Raw genomic sequence first — 14,643 nt, forward strand, 5'->3', positions numbered from 1 at the left:
AGTAATTATTTAAATACAAAACAAAGGAGCTGGAAAAACAGAAACCGAGACTAAAGGTATTTTCTCGGAAACAAAAGCTGGGAAAAGAATCTAAGGAAAGGAAGTTTTAATTTTCTCAGAAAAAAAAATAAAAAAGAGATGAAACAATTAGAAGCACCGAATAGAATTTGACGTCATTACAGAAAAGAGGTCGTCCCAGTGGGACAGCACCAGAAAGCAAAAGGGATAACTTGGTCAAGAGTGCATGTATGAAGGGTGTAGAAAAATTCTCTCTTTTCTAAAGCTTCAGTGTAGAAAAATTTAGAGAATATGAAATGATAATGGGAATATAATAAAAGAAAAGTAAGGGGCTAGAGGAACTTTCAAGGCAGGAAGGTCAAGGTGACATCCACGTCATTGAGGAGCTAACAAAGCTCTCACGCGTCAATGCTGTCTGTGTCTACACACAGTCACGCACCAAGCAAGCACCACGGGGAGGGACTCTGTCTTCTCTTTTCTAATTCTCCCTCCTCTCCTCTCCAACAACACGTCCTTTGTTTTCTATTATTACCACTTCCAAGAACTAGTATAATATAATTTCTTGCTTCTCCATCGGTATTCTATCAAAATATTATAGTGATATTTTCTTTTTTGTATTTGTACTTGACCAAACCCAAAAACAAACAGCCTACAAGTCTTCGTCTTTATCTTATTATCATGTGACAGGGTGGTTTCTTCTTGATTTCTCTCACTAAGACACCAGAAGAAGAAGAAGAAGGTAGGATTCCAATAGCGGTTGCTTTGCTTTGGTTTGCCAAATGGGAAACTGCTTAGATTCTTCTGCTGCTAGAGTAGATTCTACTCAGAGTTCACATACTCCTGGTAGGTAACACACCTTTTCCTTTTATTTTGTATAGCTTTGCTGTCTTTGCACCTTCTAGCTTTCTTAGATTTGGTTTTCTTGTAATTTTCTTTCTCAGATTTATTCTGCTGTTACCGCAACTGCCTGTTTGTGAAGCCAAAAAAAACCCTTTTGAGCTTTCTCTATGATAGCTAACCTTCTTTATCAACAATTCTGTTGTACCTCATTAGTATTTGAAGTGAGCGTTAATATTCTTTGTTGTTTTTGCATTTTGGGTTTTTCGTTTGGGTTCTCTTCATTCTTAATGTGTGTGATCTTTCTTTTAGAAGCAACTTCGAATGCTTGTGATTCGGAACATTTGCTTATGATTTTGGCTGGCTGACTAGGGTCCAATCTCTGTGATATCTATTTAAGTGATCGCATCCAACTTGATAATTGTGTGTTGACTTGTTGCCATTACACCAGTGAAGGTAGGATCCACGTAAAATGAGATATGGCTTTGCATACTCGTCCATGTCATGAAATTGTGTTCTAACAACTTCTTAATCCCCTCAGGAGAAATTATTAGGTGAACCTTGCTCACCATCTAAGATCATGGACTAACCACTGGAACTCTTACATATCATTAAATTTGTCCGAACCATCAGTTTAGTGAATGCCATTTAGAATGGGAATCTTTTAGATAGCACAATAATATTAACGGAATGAAATAATTAATATTGTATCAATCACAATATAACTTTGACAAATTTAACGATGTATAAAAATTTATTGGCTTGCTCCATAATCTTAGATGGTGAATTGGGTTCACCTAATAATTTCTTATCCTGCAGCATACTTAAATTATGCCAAGCAGCATTCCTTTTTTCTCCTCTTTCCTCATAATTATTAAGAAGCGCATTTTGGTTGCAGATGATTCACATTTTGAACTATAGAGTCAAAGGGAAATGTGCTGTTAATATATGTGAAAGACTGTTGTTCAAACCGTTCTGTAAACTTTAAAAATTCACAATGTCATCATTGGAAAGCAAACCATACTGCCCCAAGGATTTCAATTAGAAGCTTAAAGAGCTTGTTTGGCTAGCCTACATAGCCTGTGTAATTTGGCGGGTGCATTGTTGAAGATTGATATTCATATTGTATAGTCGTGTACTTCACACAGGGCATCGTTGTTGATAGAATATGATACCTAAAATATTGATTCATTTATCTCTTTCTACCATCAGGAGCCTCAAGAATTTCCAGCAGAACCAGCCGTTCTTCAGTTCCTTCTAGTCTGACCATCCCATCATACAGTGGGAAGAGCAGTTCTGACTGTTTTCCTACACCAAGGAGTGAAGGTGAAATATTGTCATCTCCAAATTTAAAGGCCTTCTCGTTCAATGAACTAAAAAGTGCCACCAGAAACTTCCGTCCCGATAGTCTTCTTGGTGAAGGTGGCTTTGGTTGTGTTTTCAAAGGATGGATTGATGAAAACACGTTGACTGCTTCGAAGCCTGGATCAGGAATGGTTGTGGCAGTCAAGAAGCTTAAACCTGAAGGTTTCCAAGGCCACAAGGAGTGGTTGGTAGGTTTTCTCTCTTGTGAAATTCAATATTTTTCAAACTGAAGTATTCTTTTCTTACATCCTAATACTTGGCTGGTATCAGACAGAAGTTAATTATCTTGGCCAACTTCATCATCCAAATCTGGTTAAATTGATTGGGTACTGCGTGGAAGGTGAGAACCGACTTCTGGTCTATGAGTTCATGCCTAAAGGGAGCTTGGAGAATCATCTGTTCAGAAGTAAGTAATCCAGTGCACTGAATTAATTTGGAAGCATTATGTGCTGTAACTTGTACTATACTCCTACTATAAGCTTGTACTTCTTGAAACTTGACCCTTATGTTTTATGGTTGCTGAGAAATATAAACTAACAACATTTCCCACTCATTTGTTTTAGTTCATGGAATAGAAATAAAGTAATTTGTATAACTTATTCAGTGAATTGATTTATTTGCTTCTGTTTGAGGATCAAATGACAAAAGACAAAAATTTAGGAAGTACAATTTTTTTTTACCTCTGTAGTTATGTCCTTTTTTTTCCTTATCTATCTCAGATGAATCTTTTTTGGTCAAAACCAGCCACATTGCTATCGGAGACAGCATCTTCTAAACACAATCTGGTTTCTCCATTCATGCTATAGTTTTTCAGCTGTGAATGGATCACATGCCAGACAATCAATAACCCTTAGGCACAAGTTACCAGCCACTCACCCTTACTGATAAGTTTCCATGTTAGCAACGAGGATGTCTGGGACTGATCCACCAAGTATTCTTAAGACCATCCCCACTTGGACAGATATCTTACACACCCAATTTTTCCCTGATATCAAGGGCCAGTTGGCCTGCCCGTATGAATATCTAAGATATGGGGGTGCTAAACTTCTCTGTGATTTGGGTCCTCGTATTTTATATCTTTAAACAGCGACAATCACTAAAACCCTGATTCAGACTTGTTGGGCTATAGCGATTTTAAGACAACAGGTGCCAAAGTGTCATCAATAGTTTGTTGGAGGACTTCTTGAACCACCTTAAGTGATGAAAGTTGCTTCGTTGCAATTTAATTTCACATATTTTCATATTTTTTAAGATTTTGATGCATGATATGATGTATTTTAACTTCTTGCCTGAGGTTTTTATTCTTGCTATAATGCTTAGACAAGCTCACAAAAGACCTTATATATGGCTAGAACCTATCATTTATCAGATTTTACCATGACTGTCCTTTTCTTACTGTCATAAACAAGCAACAAGCAAAAATATCTGGAAATCATGAAAGTCCTTGCGCATTCATCTATGAAAACTTGGTAACCTTTGATTCTGTATTTTGTTTTATAGGAGGACCACAGCCACTTTCATGGGCAGTAAGGGTCAAAGTGGCTATAGGTGCTGCCAGAGGGCTCTCTTTTCTTCATGATGCGAAATCACAAGTCATATACCGTGACTTCAAGGCATCTAATATTCTACTAGATGCGGTATGATTAATAAAGGCATGATTGATCTAATTTTTTCTCCTTTTAGATAAAGAATAAAATTTCTCCTTGTCATCAGCCTTTACTGGTAATGTCATCCCATTAGATTTTATTAGATTTCTGGTGCTAACAATGCATTGGCTTGCAGGAATTTAATGCAAAACTTTCTGATTTTGGTCTGGCCAAGGCAGGCCCTACTGGTGATAGGACCCACGTGTCCACTCAAGTTATGGGTACTCATGGGTATGCAGCACCTGAATACGTTGCTACAGGTCTGTAGAGTGCTTTTCCTAATTAAAGAATATTGCTGTTTCCTTGGTATTTTTGAAACTGGTAATAATTTTTTATGCCAGTCTCTCACCTTTGTGCTTCTGAACTAGGTTGGTATTTGAGATAAAACAGTGGACGTGTCTGATTATTTTGTTATTTATGCTAATCCATTTTTAGTCATTGTTATCTCTGATGACCATGCTGATGCTTCTCCCTTTCTAGACCGAGCCTCTTCTATAATGGCCAAACTTTTTTCTCATGTCCAAGTAGGGGAAAGGTTGATGGATAGAGAAAATGATTGGTCAACTGACATTAAATAAAAATGCCATGTCACTAAAGAAAGAATCAGCCTCTGGAGAAGAAGCTTGAAAGATCCAAGCTTTCATGGGACTAAGCTCTAAGCTTTCTTTCTTTGTCATGTACATGTTTGGGTGGGCTATAATTTGAAACAGACAAGTTTATGCAAAAATGATCAGCGACTTCCTTTGGCGGGACTGTAACTGGTTTACTGCCATACCTTTAACATCAGTCCTGGGAGCTCATTACTGTAAAGTACTGTCTTCATGTAAACGTAGTTGTTGACGTAGGTTGAATTTAATTTTCTGATATGAGTGTATCTATGTTCAGCGTCTTCACTGTTCACTCAGAACTGATATCGTGCATGCATGTTATAAAATATTTCTTGTACATGGAATTCCTATATCATGTATGTACTGTAACAAAGCTTCCATTGCTGGACAGGTCGGTTGACAGCCAAAAGTGATGTATACAGCTTTGGGGTTGTGTTGCTTGAATTATTGTCTGGGCGACGGGCTGTTGATAAAACTAAGGTGGGTGTGGAGCAGAACCTGGCAGACTGGGCGAAACCATATCTTGGTGACAAGAGGAAATTATTCCGAATTATGGACACCAAGTTGGGGGGACAATATCCTCAGAAGGGAGCCTTTATGGCTGCAAATCTGGCTTTACAGTGCCTAAGCAATGAAGCTAAAGTCAGGCCTCGAATGTCAGAGGTATTAGCAACGCTGGAGAACATTGAATCCCCAAAAGGTGCTGCAAAAAACTCCCGATCAGAGCAGCAAACAGTTCAGACACCTGTCCGACAGTCCCCAATGAGACATCATCACGCTCCTGGGACTCCACCAGCCAGTGCCTCCCCACTGCCATCCCACCACCAATCTCCACGATTACGATGAGCAGTAGACAATCACTTGTAGATTCCATATTATTTGCTTTTGTATTTAGTTGTAAAATCTATGATATGGTTGTGTATCTCGATGCAATTTTGGATTAGAGAAACAGATATGATCACTTATTGTACCGAAGGAGGGTCGTGGGAGGTTAACAAGCTGGCTTAGCAGAGCTCCTTAAGCAACCTACGTGATCAACTCTTTTCAGAGCTTCCTTCTTAGCCTAGCTCTTCCCCTTAGTCATTTCTTGTTGTAGTAACATAGATGAACGTTTCTTGTTTCAGTAATCTTTGTGCTCTCCATCTGTAATTACTCCTCGTTTCTGATGAACTCTTTGATTGATGCAATCTGAGTAGATGTTTTATTGTCATCAAACATGTCGATCCACAGGAGCCAGCCGTCTGTATTTCTCTATGTTTGAATAAATTTCTCTCTTGTACCAAAGAATAAAAAATAAAAGTAAAATCCATAATGATAATGATATTAATGTTCTTAGAAATTATTATTTTTTTGTTTTAAACGAGAAGAGAAAAGAGAAATTTAGAGCATATAGATATGGGGGACAAAGGAGAAAATAACTCAAAATTTTGAGAGCACATCTCCTTCAATAATAAATAAATAAATATAAACATGGAAGATATAAAAAGTAGGACGTAGCATTAACTTCAGGCATCAAAAAGCATAGAAATATATTGTGGAAGGAAAAAAAAAAAAGGGGGAGGTATGGTAAAAGTCAAATTCAATATCAGTCTAAAATCAGCGGGCAATGCACCAGGCTTTAATGATACTCGATGTATTGTAATTTAATTTGTAACTCGACAGTCCTCCTAATCCTAACATAAAATCGTCTACCTAGACAGACAAATCTTAGATCTAATAAACAAATAGTTTTAAAGAATTTAAATGCTGTGAGTAATTTTTGGTAGAAGAAGATGGAGTCGGCGCCGATTCGGGTACCGTACCGGAATCTCAAGAAGGAGATAGAGGTAGAAATGGTGGGTCTGGAAATGGAGTCTCCTCCTTCTCCTCATCGGATCCAGTCTCCTCACACTCATAATTCCGATGCAGATTTGAGATCTCAATCCACTAGACATCATATTAGCTTAATCACTCTTGTTCTCAGCTGCACCGTCGCCGCTGGTGTTCAATTCGGTTGGGCCTTGCAGCTCTCTCTCCTCACTCCCTATATACAGGCAACTCCATCTTCTCTTAAGTTGGTTTTTCTCTGCATCTCATTCCTCTATTTTTGCCAAGGTAATTGACTTGGGAGGTTTTTGTTGCAGACTCTTGGAATTGGACATGCCTTTTCGTCCTTCATTTGGCTCTGCGGTCCTATTACAGGCCTTGTGGTAGGTTTTGCCAAATCATCTTCTGTTTGATTGAAATCTGATGAATCTGGAATCTACTTCTTCTATTTTTTGCCGCATCATGTATAAATCTCGATTATCTAGCTGTTGTTATTTTAACTGGTGGATGAATATACATATTTATATTTGCATTTGGAATGAATATGCATGAGATAGATGAATTTGATTTGACGACATGGCATCTTGGAGAGTTTTAATTAATTAATTAATTAATTATCCTAAAATAAAGGGTTATTAATTACATGGTGGTGATCACACCAGGAAACCTTCCTGCATTTTTCTTCTTTTTGAAATTTCCACTCTCATGTCTTGAACCTGTACCCTCCAAGGACTTTTACCATTGTGCTAGTTAATTGGCCTTCAAGATTATCTTGAAACAATGTGCCAACTTTTTTTTTTTATCTGGTACTAGTAGCTTGCATCTTCATTTGCAACCAGTAGCTATTATTGATTTTGCAACTCTTAACTCTTTAGTCCTGACTTTTACTTGATTTTGGTAGTTTTCTTGGCATTTGAAGAGAAAACACCATGCTTATACTGTCACCATTGATGATATCATTTACTTGAAAATGATGCTAGTATAAGTAATTAATTGTTTCTTCAATTTCATGAAATTAATTTAGGCTTGAATTAGCTATTGGGGTTTTGGCTTTTAGGTTCAACCTTGCGTTGGTATTTGGAGTGATAAATGCTCTTCAAAATTTGGAAGAAGACGGCCATTTATTCTTGCAGGATCACTCATGATCTCTGTTGCTGTAAGTGCTGATGGATCTACTTTTTATTTTAGTTCCAATAATTGCTATTTGCTACAATAACTTCTATGACCTAAACTAAATCTTGTAAATTTAGGTGATAATAATTGGATTTTCTGCAGACATTGGATATGTATTAGGGGATACAGAGGAGCATTGCAGGTTTCTGCTGCCTTCACTTTAATTGTATTTAATCCATAAATATTTCTTTGAGACTGACCAACCTATCTATGGAGCTGCAGTAAATTCAAGGGCACTCGAACGTGGGCAGCATTTGTCTTTGTTATTGGCTTCTGGATGCTGGATCTTGCTAATAATACGGTGCAGGTATGGCTTGTTGTCATGATTATTTTGAACCTTCTTATCACTGCTAAATAACTAGTTTCTTGTTTTAGGGACCAGCCCGTGCCCTTCTTGCTGATTTATCAGGTGCCATTTCAATATCTGTATGCTTATCAATTGATCACAAGTTGCTAGCACTACATGAAAGATGCTAATGCAAAAAATAACTAGATGTATTACTACTGTGTTCTAGGTCCTGATCAACACAATTTATCAAATGCTGTATTTTGCTCATGGATGGCTGTTGGAAACATTTTAGGATTTTCAGCTGGTGCTAGTGGGAGTTGGAACAGGTGAAACTTTTTATTTTTATGCTAATGAATACACAACACATGTGCATGCATGCACTCTCATTTTCCTCCTAGCCTTTTTTCATTATGATGCTGTAACTGACCTTTGGTTTTTATGACCTGAATGCTGCTTTGTCTCATTCAACTCCTTTTATTTCCTTTTTTATGGTATCATCACTTGCTTATGCAACTGGATATTCAATTGATTGGTGTGTCAAATGCTTCTATTCTAAGCAGATGGTTTCCTTTCTTGATGAATAGAGCTTGTTGTGAAGCTTGCGGAAATCTTAAAGCAGCATTTCTTGTAGCAGTGGTGAGTTAATTTATCCTTGCATCTTCTTCAATACTTTGGCATGCTATTGTTTTGGTAGTGTAATTTGCTTGAGTGATTATGTTTGTATTGCCTGTTCTTTTATAGTCTTTTATGTTTCGCATCTCATTATTTTCTGTAACATTTTTTGTTGTTGATTTGTGAGAATTCATTTAGTATATAATCGGTCCTCAAATTGATTTTCTTTGCAAGTTTATAAGTCAATGATAACTTTTAAAATTATTCCAATACTAGACCTTGGCATAAAATAGTAATAAACCTAATCTCTTTAGAAAAATGGTCTTTCTTGTCTCATGCTAGCCTACTCCAATTTCCTCGTGAACTAAGCTGTGTTTATCTTTTGGCTAGATCCAATATCTTGTTTCTCGCATGAAGGAGAAATATATATATTCTTTTTTCTTCTTGAGAGAGTTGGGTGAATTCTATAGTTTCCAGATTTATAGAACTTCAAGAAAACTATAGAGGTGATCTTGAAGTTCATTGCATAAATATTATAGGGTCAAATTTATGCCGTTTGCTATTTGAACCTCTTCGCTTCAGTTTTGACATTTGTGTTGAAATATGCACTGTTAGCAATAGCCTTAAAACCATTATTTGGCATGAAAGATGGTGTTACGCCATCACTAAACTGATGGAATAAAGTATCCTAGTAACAAAGCAGAACATGTAATACCATTGATTCAAATCTTGAACTCTGTCACTGAAGTGAAAGTGGGATGCAATTTCCCATATAATCTTACAATAGATTAGTTATATCAATGCGTATATCATACACCCTGTGCAAATTTAGTAAATTTTAACATTAATAAAATGTAAAGAAATATATAAATTGAATAAAAACCAAATTAATTGAAATCTAGATGGAGTAGAAGATAAAATGACATGGGAGACCCCTTGAGACATGTCCAAATTTCAGTGATTTTAGATGTAGTGCTGGAAGAAGGATTATTATCAACGTATTTGGAACTTCACTAGCTTAAGACTCTGTACTTTATTTAGGAAATATCTTCTTAGAATAGTTAGTGATAAGTAAGATTTCATTATTATTAGGATCAGTAGGGAATTTTTTATATTTCTTTTCTAGCTTTTTTTTCTACTTTGAGCAGGAGTCTTTAGGGTCATGGTGCCCCTATATTAGCGTAAATATCTCATTTACAAGGGAAGCTGTTTTATGGTAATGAATGAGACTTTCAGTTTCAACTTTGAAGTGTTTCCTCTAACATGTGCTGAGGTGGATTCCTCATGCAGGGTGGATTCCTCTTGTTTATCCTTTTCTTTTTCACATTTTGGAAACTATAGCATAAAGCGCATGAAATCCCATGTGAACCAGCAAGGACCATTTTGCAAGGCTAAATACTCCTAGATGTTCTGTTACGTAGTAGTTCCACTAGGGGAGAGTATTTGTGGCTACTGTTGTTTTACTAATCTTTTTGTCCCCAATGATTGGATTCCTGTAGACCACTTCCTACATGAATTATTATATCAATAGCAACAAGTCCTAGTTGAACAAGTTTATTTTTGGAATGTGGGAAAGCCTCAAAATAATATCAAGAGTGGGAGATTCAGAAGTGCCGTAAACCAATTAGAAATATCATGAAATCCCTGGTTCCCAGGGGATGTTTCTGACAACAAGGAACATGTGCCTGGGTGTATATGCAATTTGTGGGTTGGGACAAAAGAAAGGAAACAAATTTCTCCCATCATTGATCATATCAATGCACAGGATGGAATGTAACTTTTGCACTGTTCGTGGAAATGTGCAATCGGTTTTGAACAAATTTAAGAGCTCTTACAGGAGTCCCACTCGCATCTAGAAATCATAGATGGTGGGATTTTTCATTCTATTGCTGGAAACAAAATCACTAAGTTTAGTACAGGGATCTTCTCTTAGAGAAGAAGTCGCAGACTATCATTTATATAGATTGGTGCCCGAGTTTATTGGATTTCCCAAAGATGCAAAGTCCTCTTAGAATTACTTATTTATACTGTTTATGCGAGTTTCTTAGAAAGTCCCCATTCTACTGGTCTCTTTACGATTTGGATACAAATTACACAGCTATACGGACAAAATATGTGGTAGTAAACATAAATTTGGATGGAATATGTGCAGGTCTTCCTCACTTTTTGTACTCTTGTGACTCTATATTTTGCGGATGAGGTTCCACTAAATGTTAATCAACCACGCCATTTATCAGATTCTGCTCCATTGTTGAATGGTTCACAACAAAACGGCCATGAACTTTCAACATCTGAGTCTCACTTGCCGGGTCTTGACAATTTGAGTGGGAATGGCAACAATCATGACCATGAACTGAGAATGAATTCGAAGCATGCCAACTCTGTAGGGGATCAAAATGAAAATTTCAGCGATGGCCCAGGAGCTGTGTTAGTCAATTTATTAACTAGTTTAAGGCATTTACCTCCTGGAATGCATTCAGTGCTTGTCGTTATGGCTCTAACTTGGGTAAGCACTTCAATAACTATGTATTATTTCCAGAACTGTTTCCTTCTGATTTCTTTTAGTCCAAACTCTTTTGAGAATACACGTGTTCATTGTTCCTGTGATGGTCTTGATTCACTCTTATTTTACCTGTGCTTATTTTCATTTCAATTATGATTTTACTTGCAGTTGTCCTGGTTCCCATTCTTTCTATTTGATACAGATTGGATGGGAAGAGAAGTTTATCACGGAGATCCAAAAGGGAATTCGAATGAAGTGGAGTTGTATGATCAAGGAGTCAGAGAAGGTGCATTTGGTTTGCTGTTGAATTCTGTAAGAACTCAATATTGAGCATTGATAGTGTCTGTTTTGTTAAATATCATCACAGAAACCAATTCTGTTATGAATCCCGAAATTTACCTTTACATTTTTACAATAATTGCAGTTTTAATGTTGGAAGTTCTTGAAGCAAGGATAAAATGGACTTCTCATAGTAATTCAAAAAATTTGAAAATTTTGACACAAGAGAGAGATTAGAGAGATTCATCCCTTCAGTGAAAGGAAATAGGGAACAGCAGTGTAATGCAATTGAGAAAATGGGGAAGGTTGAATTATATATCATGGGAACTATATGAAACTAATGCACCATCTGAATGGACCTAAAAAATCACAAAATTAAGAAACAATTGGAGGAAAAGAGAGGAAAAGGATCACAAAAGTTAGGAGGAAAAAAAATGAATCGAATTGACACATGAAGTTGATGTTATGTGGCTCATTCCAAATTTATTAAAGACACATATCCCATTATTTCTCATGTGGTGCTTTGCAATAATCGAATTATTGATTATCTCAACAACTATTTTTCTTATATTCTTGTTATGATACAGGTTGTTCTTGGCATTAGCTCGTTCTTGATTGAGCCAATGTGTCGGAGGTTGGGGTCAAGATTTGTGTGGGCAATGAGCAATTTTATAGTATTTGTCTGCATGGCAGGCACTGCTGTTATTAGTTTGATATCAGTTGGTGAATATTCTGAAGGAATCGAACATGTAATTGGAGGGAATGCGCCAATCAGGATAGCTGCCTTGATTGTATTTGCTCTTCTTGGCTTTCCTCTTGCTGTATGTTCCTGTTCTAGTAGAAAATCGCTATATTTGTCAATTTTTTCCCTCAATAGCATGTAGTAATTGTTTTTGTGCTGCAGATTACCTATAGTGTTCCATTTTCTGTCACGGCAGAGTTGACTGCTGATTCAGGCGGTGGCCAAGGTTTGCATGGAAATATTTTTTATAAAGAATTATTTTTACTTGATATGGTTATTATTGTGTTAACCAGATGATTCTGATGTTCTTTTACCTTGTTTCAGGATTGGCCATAGGAGTTCTCAATCTTGCAATAGTTATTCCACAGGTAGATTAGCACATCATGTATTTTTTCAGTACATCTGGGATGAAATTATTTCTCTGATATAATGAACCACTGTCACCTTTTCTACTGGACTCCAGAAGTTTTGCTGGATTTTGCTATGCTGTAACCATGTGTCAGTTTTGGCTTTTGGGAAAATTGATACTAAATTGCGTTTGGTTATTGCCTGTGATATTTTATTGATGGACCATAACATGTATGCACTCCCTGACACACTTCAACCTGTTGCTTCTTCCCTGCTACTCCTATTGATTCAGATTCTTCTGTCATTCCACTTTCTGTGCCAGTTTTACTCTATTTAATTCAGTCAAAGTTGATTTTCATGTGTATTTTTTTGATCTGTTAGATGATTATATCCATTGGTGCCGGTCCATGGGATGCGCTTTTTGGGGGAGGAAATATACCAGCCTTCGTTCTGGCTTCTGTATCTGCTCTTGCAGCTGGTGTTATTGCAACTCTAAAGCTGCCGAATCTTTCAAGCAGGTCCTTCCAGTCTGGTTTTCATTTTGGCTAGCCACCAAACCGTGCTCACCATGCTGACATCAATCCAAGTTGTGATTGTCAAGGACAGGAGCATGCTAGTTGGTCTTGCATTCACAGAGATCTTCCATTTTTATGTACGTATAATTTTTATATCAAAAGAATCATGCGTTACATGTTCAAATTCATTAATTTTTTTTTGCCCCACATCATGGGCATCTGTACTATCTGTAGAGTATAAATCATTTGAATTGAAAAGCTTATACAGGCATGTAGCAATGAATACTTATCTAGAAATCATGAGTTAACTGGTCTAAGCTTTACATTTTATGTAGTTATTAACAGAAATTGTATTATAATCATCATTTAAGCACGTTGGCCTCTGTACCATCTCTTTTTAGATTCTTGATCACCCATCCATACAACCTTTCGTTTTAACTTCGAGCACAAGCTATTTGTTGGGCTGTAGGTGAGGGGTAGGGTTAGTGGGTCACAGTGCTTGGGGCACGCACAACTTTATTAGGGGCCTTGCCGAGTGCAGTGGATGATTAAAATATCTCTTGTTTTTTATTTATAAATATATTAAAATATTTTTTTATTTTAAAAAAAATATTTTTGATATTAATATATCAAAACAATCCAAATATATATATAATTTTAAGTAAAAAAAATCAAATTTTTGTGACATGCTATCTGGGACGGGCGCCTAAACTTAAATCATTAGTGAAAAGTTGCACTTGCCTCGGTTGCCATGTCAATATCTTGTTCATCTTCGTGGAAAGCCTTGGGTAGTAGTGACTTGCAGGTTACTCTTTAAAAGTAATTTTTATTTTATTATATTTTATTTTAACAGTAAGAATATTCTCAGATCAAATTTCCGGTAAATGTTTCAACTTTTAGAAAGTGTACACAGCTGATTTTTTATTATTTTCAGCTGTGAGGTGAGTGCTTTGTACTAGCCTGTTGCTTCAATGTGTTTCCTTCGTCCGTTTCCGCAATCAAAACTTCGCATGTTTCAAAAAATAGTAATCATGTTTTGGCTGAAATGCCGAACCAAATTTGACAGATTTAATGTAAATCACTGGATCAAATTTTAAATAATTGACAAGTTGATCCAGTTTTTAGAGGGGTCCCAGGTCCTCCCTCTTGACTCTTCTTTCTAACCCCCATTCCTTTTTTGTGCACGAAAAGACTAGAATCCTTGTGCAATCCCCTGGTGAAAGAATACTTCTCTCTCTGTGGAAGGTATCGAGAGGGTTCATAAACTTGCAATTTAATTGGGAGGATAATGGGTTTGGTATGCCGTTGAATGGAGGTTGTTTCAGAACGATCCTCTTCTACTTTTTTTTCTCCAACTAGGTGAGTCGAACCGAGGACTAACGTGTTTTTTTTTTAATTAACTGGTATAGGATTTTGATCAAATCCAATGGTTTCTAAAATTCTTACTGTCATGATTTAAATGACTCTGTACAGTAGAATGTCCTCATGTCTTGATTTCTTTCTATGAGAAATTTATGTTTTGAGTTGTGGATTAACAGCTGTTTTGCTATTTTTTAATTTAAAATATTTTTTTATATTTTTAAATCATTTTAATGTAAAAAATAAATTTTAAAAAATAAAAAAATTATTTTGATATATTTTCCAACATCTACTTTATTCTCAATCAAGCACTTAATTAGCTTCTGTTTGTAAACATGTTTTTTAAAAGTTTTAAATTTTTTTTGTTTAAAATTAAATTTGTTAATGTTTTTTAATTATTTTGATAAAAAAATATTTTTTAATATATTATTAAACAAATAACATTTTAAAAAAGAAATCACTACACGTTGTTAACTGTAACTTGTGACAATCCGGAGATATCGCGATGCCGAGTGGACGGTTGTGATTGATGGGCCACCTGTC

At 36.2% G+C, this 14,643-nt stretch overlaps 2 protein-coding genes across 5 annotated transcripts; both read left to right on the forward strand.

Moving 5' to 3' along the window:
• Positions 1-397: 397 nt before the first annotated feature.
• LOC7471491 (probable serine/threonine-protein kinase PBL3) lies at positions 398-5,689 on the forward strand. Of its 2 annotated transcripts, none has more exons than XM_002311559.4 (6): positions 398-861; positions 2,068-2,408; positions 2,491-2,626; positions 3,721-3,857; positions 4,003-4,126; positions 4,866-5,689. In XM_002311559.4, the coding sequence occupies exons 1-6, from the start codon at positions 798-800 to the stop codon at positions 5,318-5,320; spliced, it is 1,257 nt and encodes a 418-aa protein (XP_002311595.1). In that variant the 5' UTR covers positions 398-797; the 3' UTR covers positions 5,321-5,689. The 2 variants fall into 2 exon arrangements, with proteins under 2 accessions (XP_002311595.1, XP_052310892.1); XM_052454932.1 differs by having other exon boundaries at positions 404-865.
• Positions 5,690-5,979: 290 nt separating this feature from the next.
• On the forward strand, positions 5,980-13,114 carry LOC7471492 (sucrose transport protein SUC3). 3 transcript variants are annotated; one of them, XM_024606340.2, is made up of 14 exons: positions 5,980-6,507; positions 6,598-6,663; positions 7,338-7,436; positions 7,531-7,595; positions 7,676-7,760; positions 7,829-7,862; positions 7,969-8,068; positions 8,303-8,378; positions 10,507-10,860; positions 11,026-11,169; positions 11,724-11,957; positions 12,041-12,104; positions 12,203-12,246; positions 12,608-13,114. In XM_024606340.2, exons 1-14 carry the CDS (start codon positions 6,247-6,249, stop codon positions 12,773-12,775), a joined length of 1,794 nt encoding a protein of 597 aa, XP_024462108.1. In that variant the 5' UTR covers positions 5,980-6,246; the 3' UTR covers positions 12,776-13,114. The 3 variants fall into 3 exon arrangements, with proteins under 3 accessions (XP_024462108.1, XP_024462110.1, XP_052310891.1); XM_024606342.2 differs by having other exon boundaries at positions 6,425-6,507; positions 7,556-7,595; XM_052454931.1 differs by lacking the exon at positions 5,980-6,507 and having other exon boundaries at positions 6,602-6,663; positions 7,316-7,436; positions 7,556-7,595.
• The last annotated feature ends 1,529 nt before the right edge of the window (positions 13,115-14,643 follow it).

The sequence above is a fragment of the Populus trichocarpa genome, chromosome 8, assembly GCF_000002775.5.
Source record: "Populus trichocarpa isolate Nisqually-1 chromosome 8, P.trichocarpa_v4.1, whole genome shotgun sequence".
NCBI lineage: Eukaryota > Viridiplantae > Streptophyta > Magnoliopsida > Malpighiales > Salicaceae > Populus > Populus trichocarpa.

What these genes read in the sequence shown, in the direction of transcription:
- LOC7471491 (XM_002311559.4), top strand. Translation starts at nt 798, where the DNA reads ATGGGAAACTGCTTAGATTCTTCTGCTGCTAGAGTAGATTCTACTCAG. An exon ending in AAGGCCACAAGGAGTGGTTG is followed by an intron (nt 2,409 to 2,490) that starts GTAGGTTTTCTC and finishes GGCTGGTATCAG; the next exon opens with ACAGAAGTTAATTATCTTGG. An exon ending in GGAGAATCATCTGTTCAGAA is followed by an intron (nt 2,627 to 3,720) that starts GTAAGTAATCCA and finishes TTTGTTTTATAG; the next exon opens with GAGGACCACAGCCACTTTCA.
- LOC7471492 (XM_024606340.2), top strand. Translation starts at nt 6,247, where the DNA reads ATGGAGTCGGCGCCGATTCGGGTACCGTACCGGAATCTCAAGAAGGAG. An exon ending in TCCTCACTCCCTATATACAG is followed by an intron (nt 6,508 to 6,597) that starts GCAACTCCATCT and finishes TTTTTGTTGCAG; the next exon opens with ACTCTTGGAATTGGACATGC. An exon ending in CAGCATTTCTTGTAGCAGTG is followed by an intron (nt 8,379 to 10,506) that starts GTGAGTTAATTT and finishes GAATATGTGCAG; the next exon opens with GTCTTCCTCACTTTTTGTAC.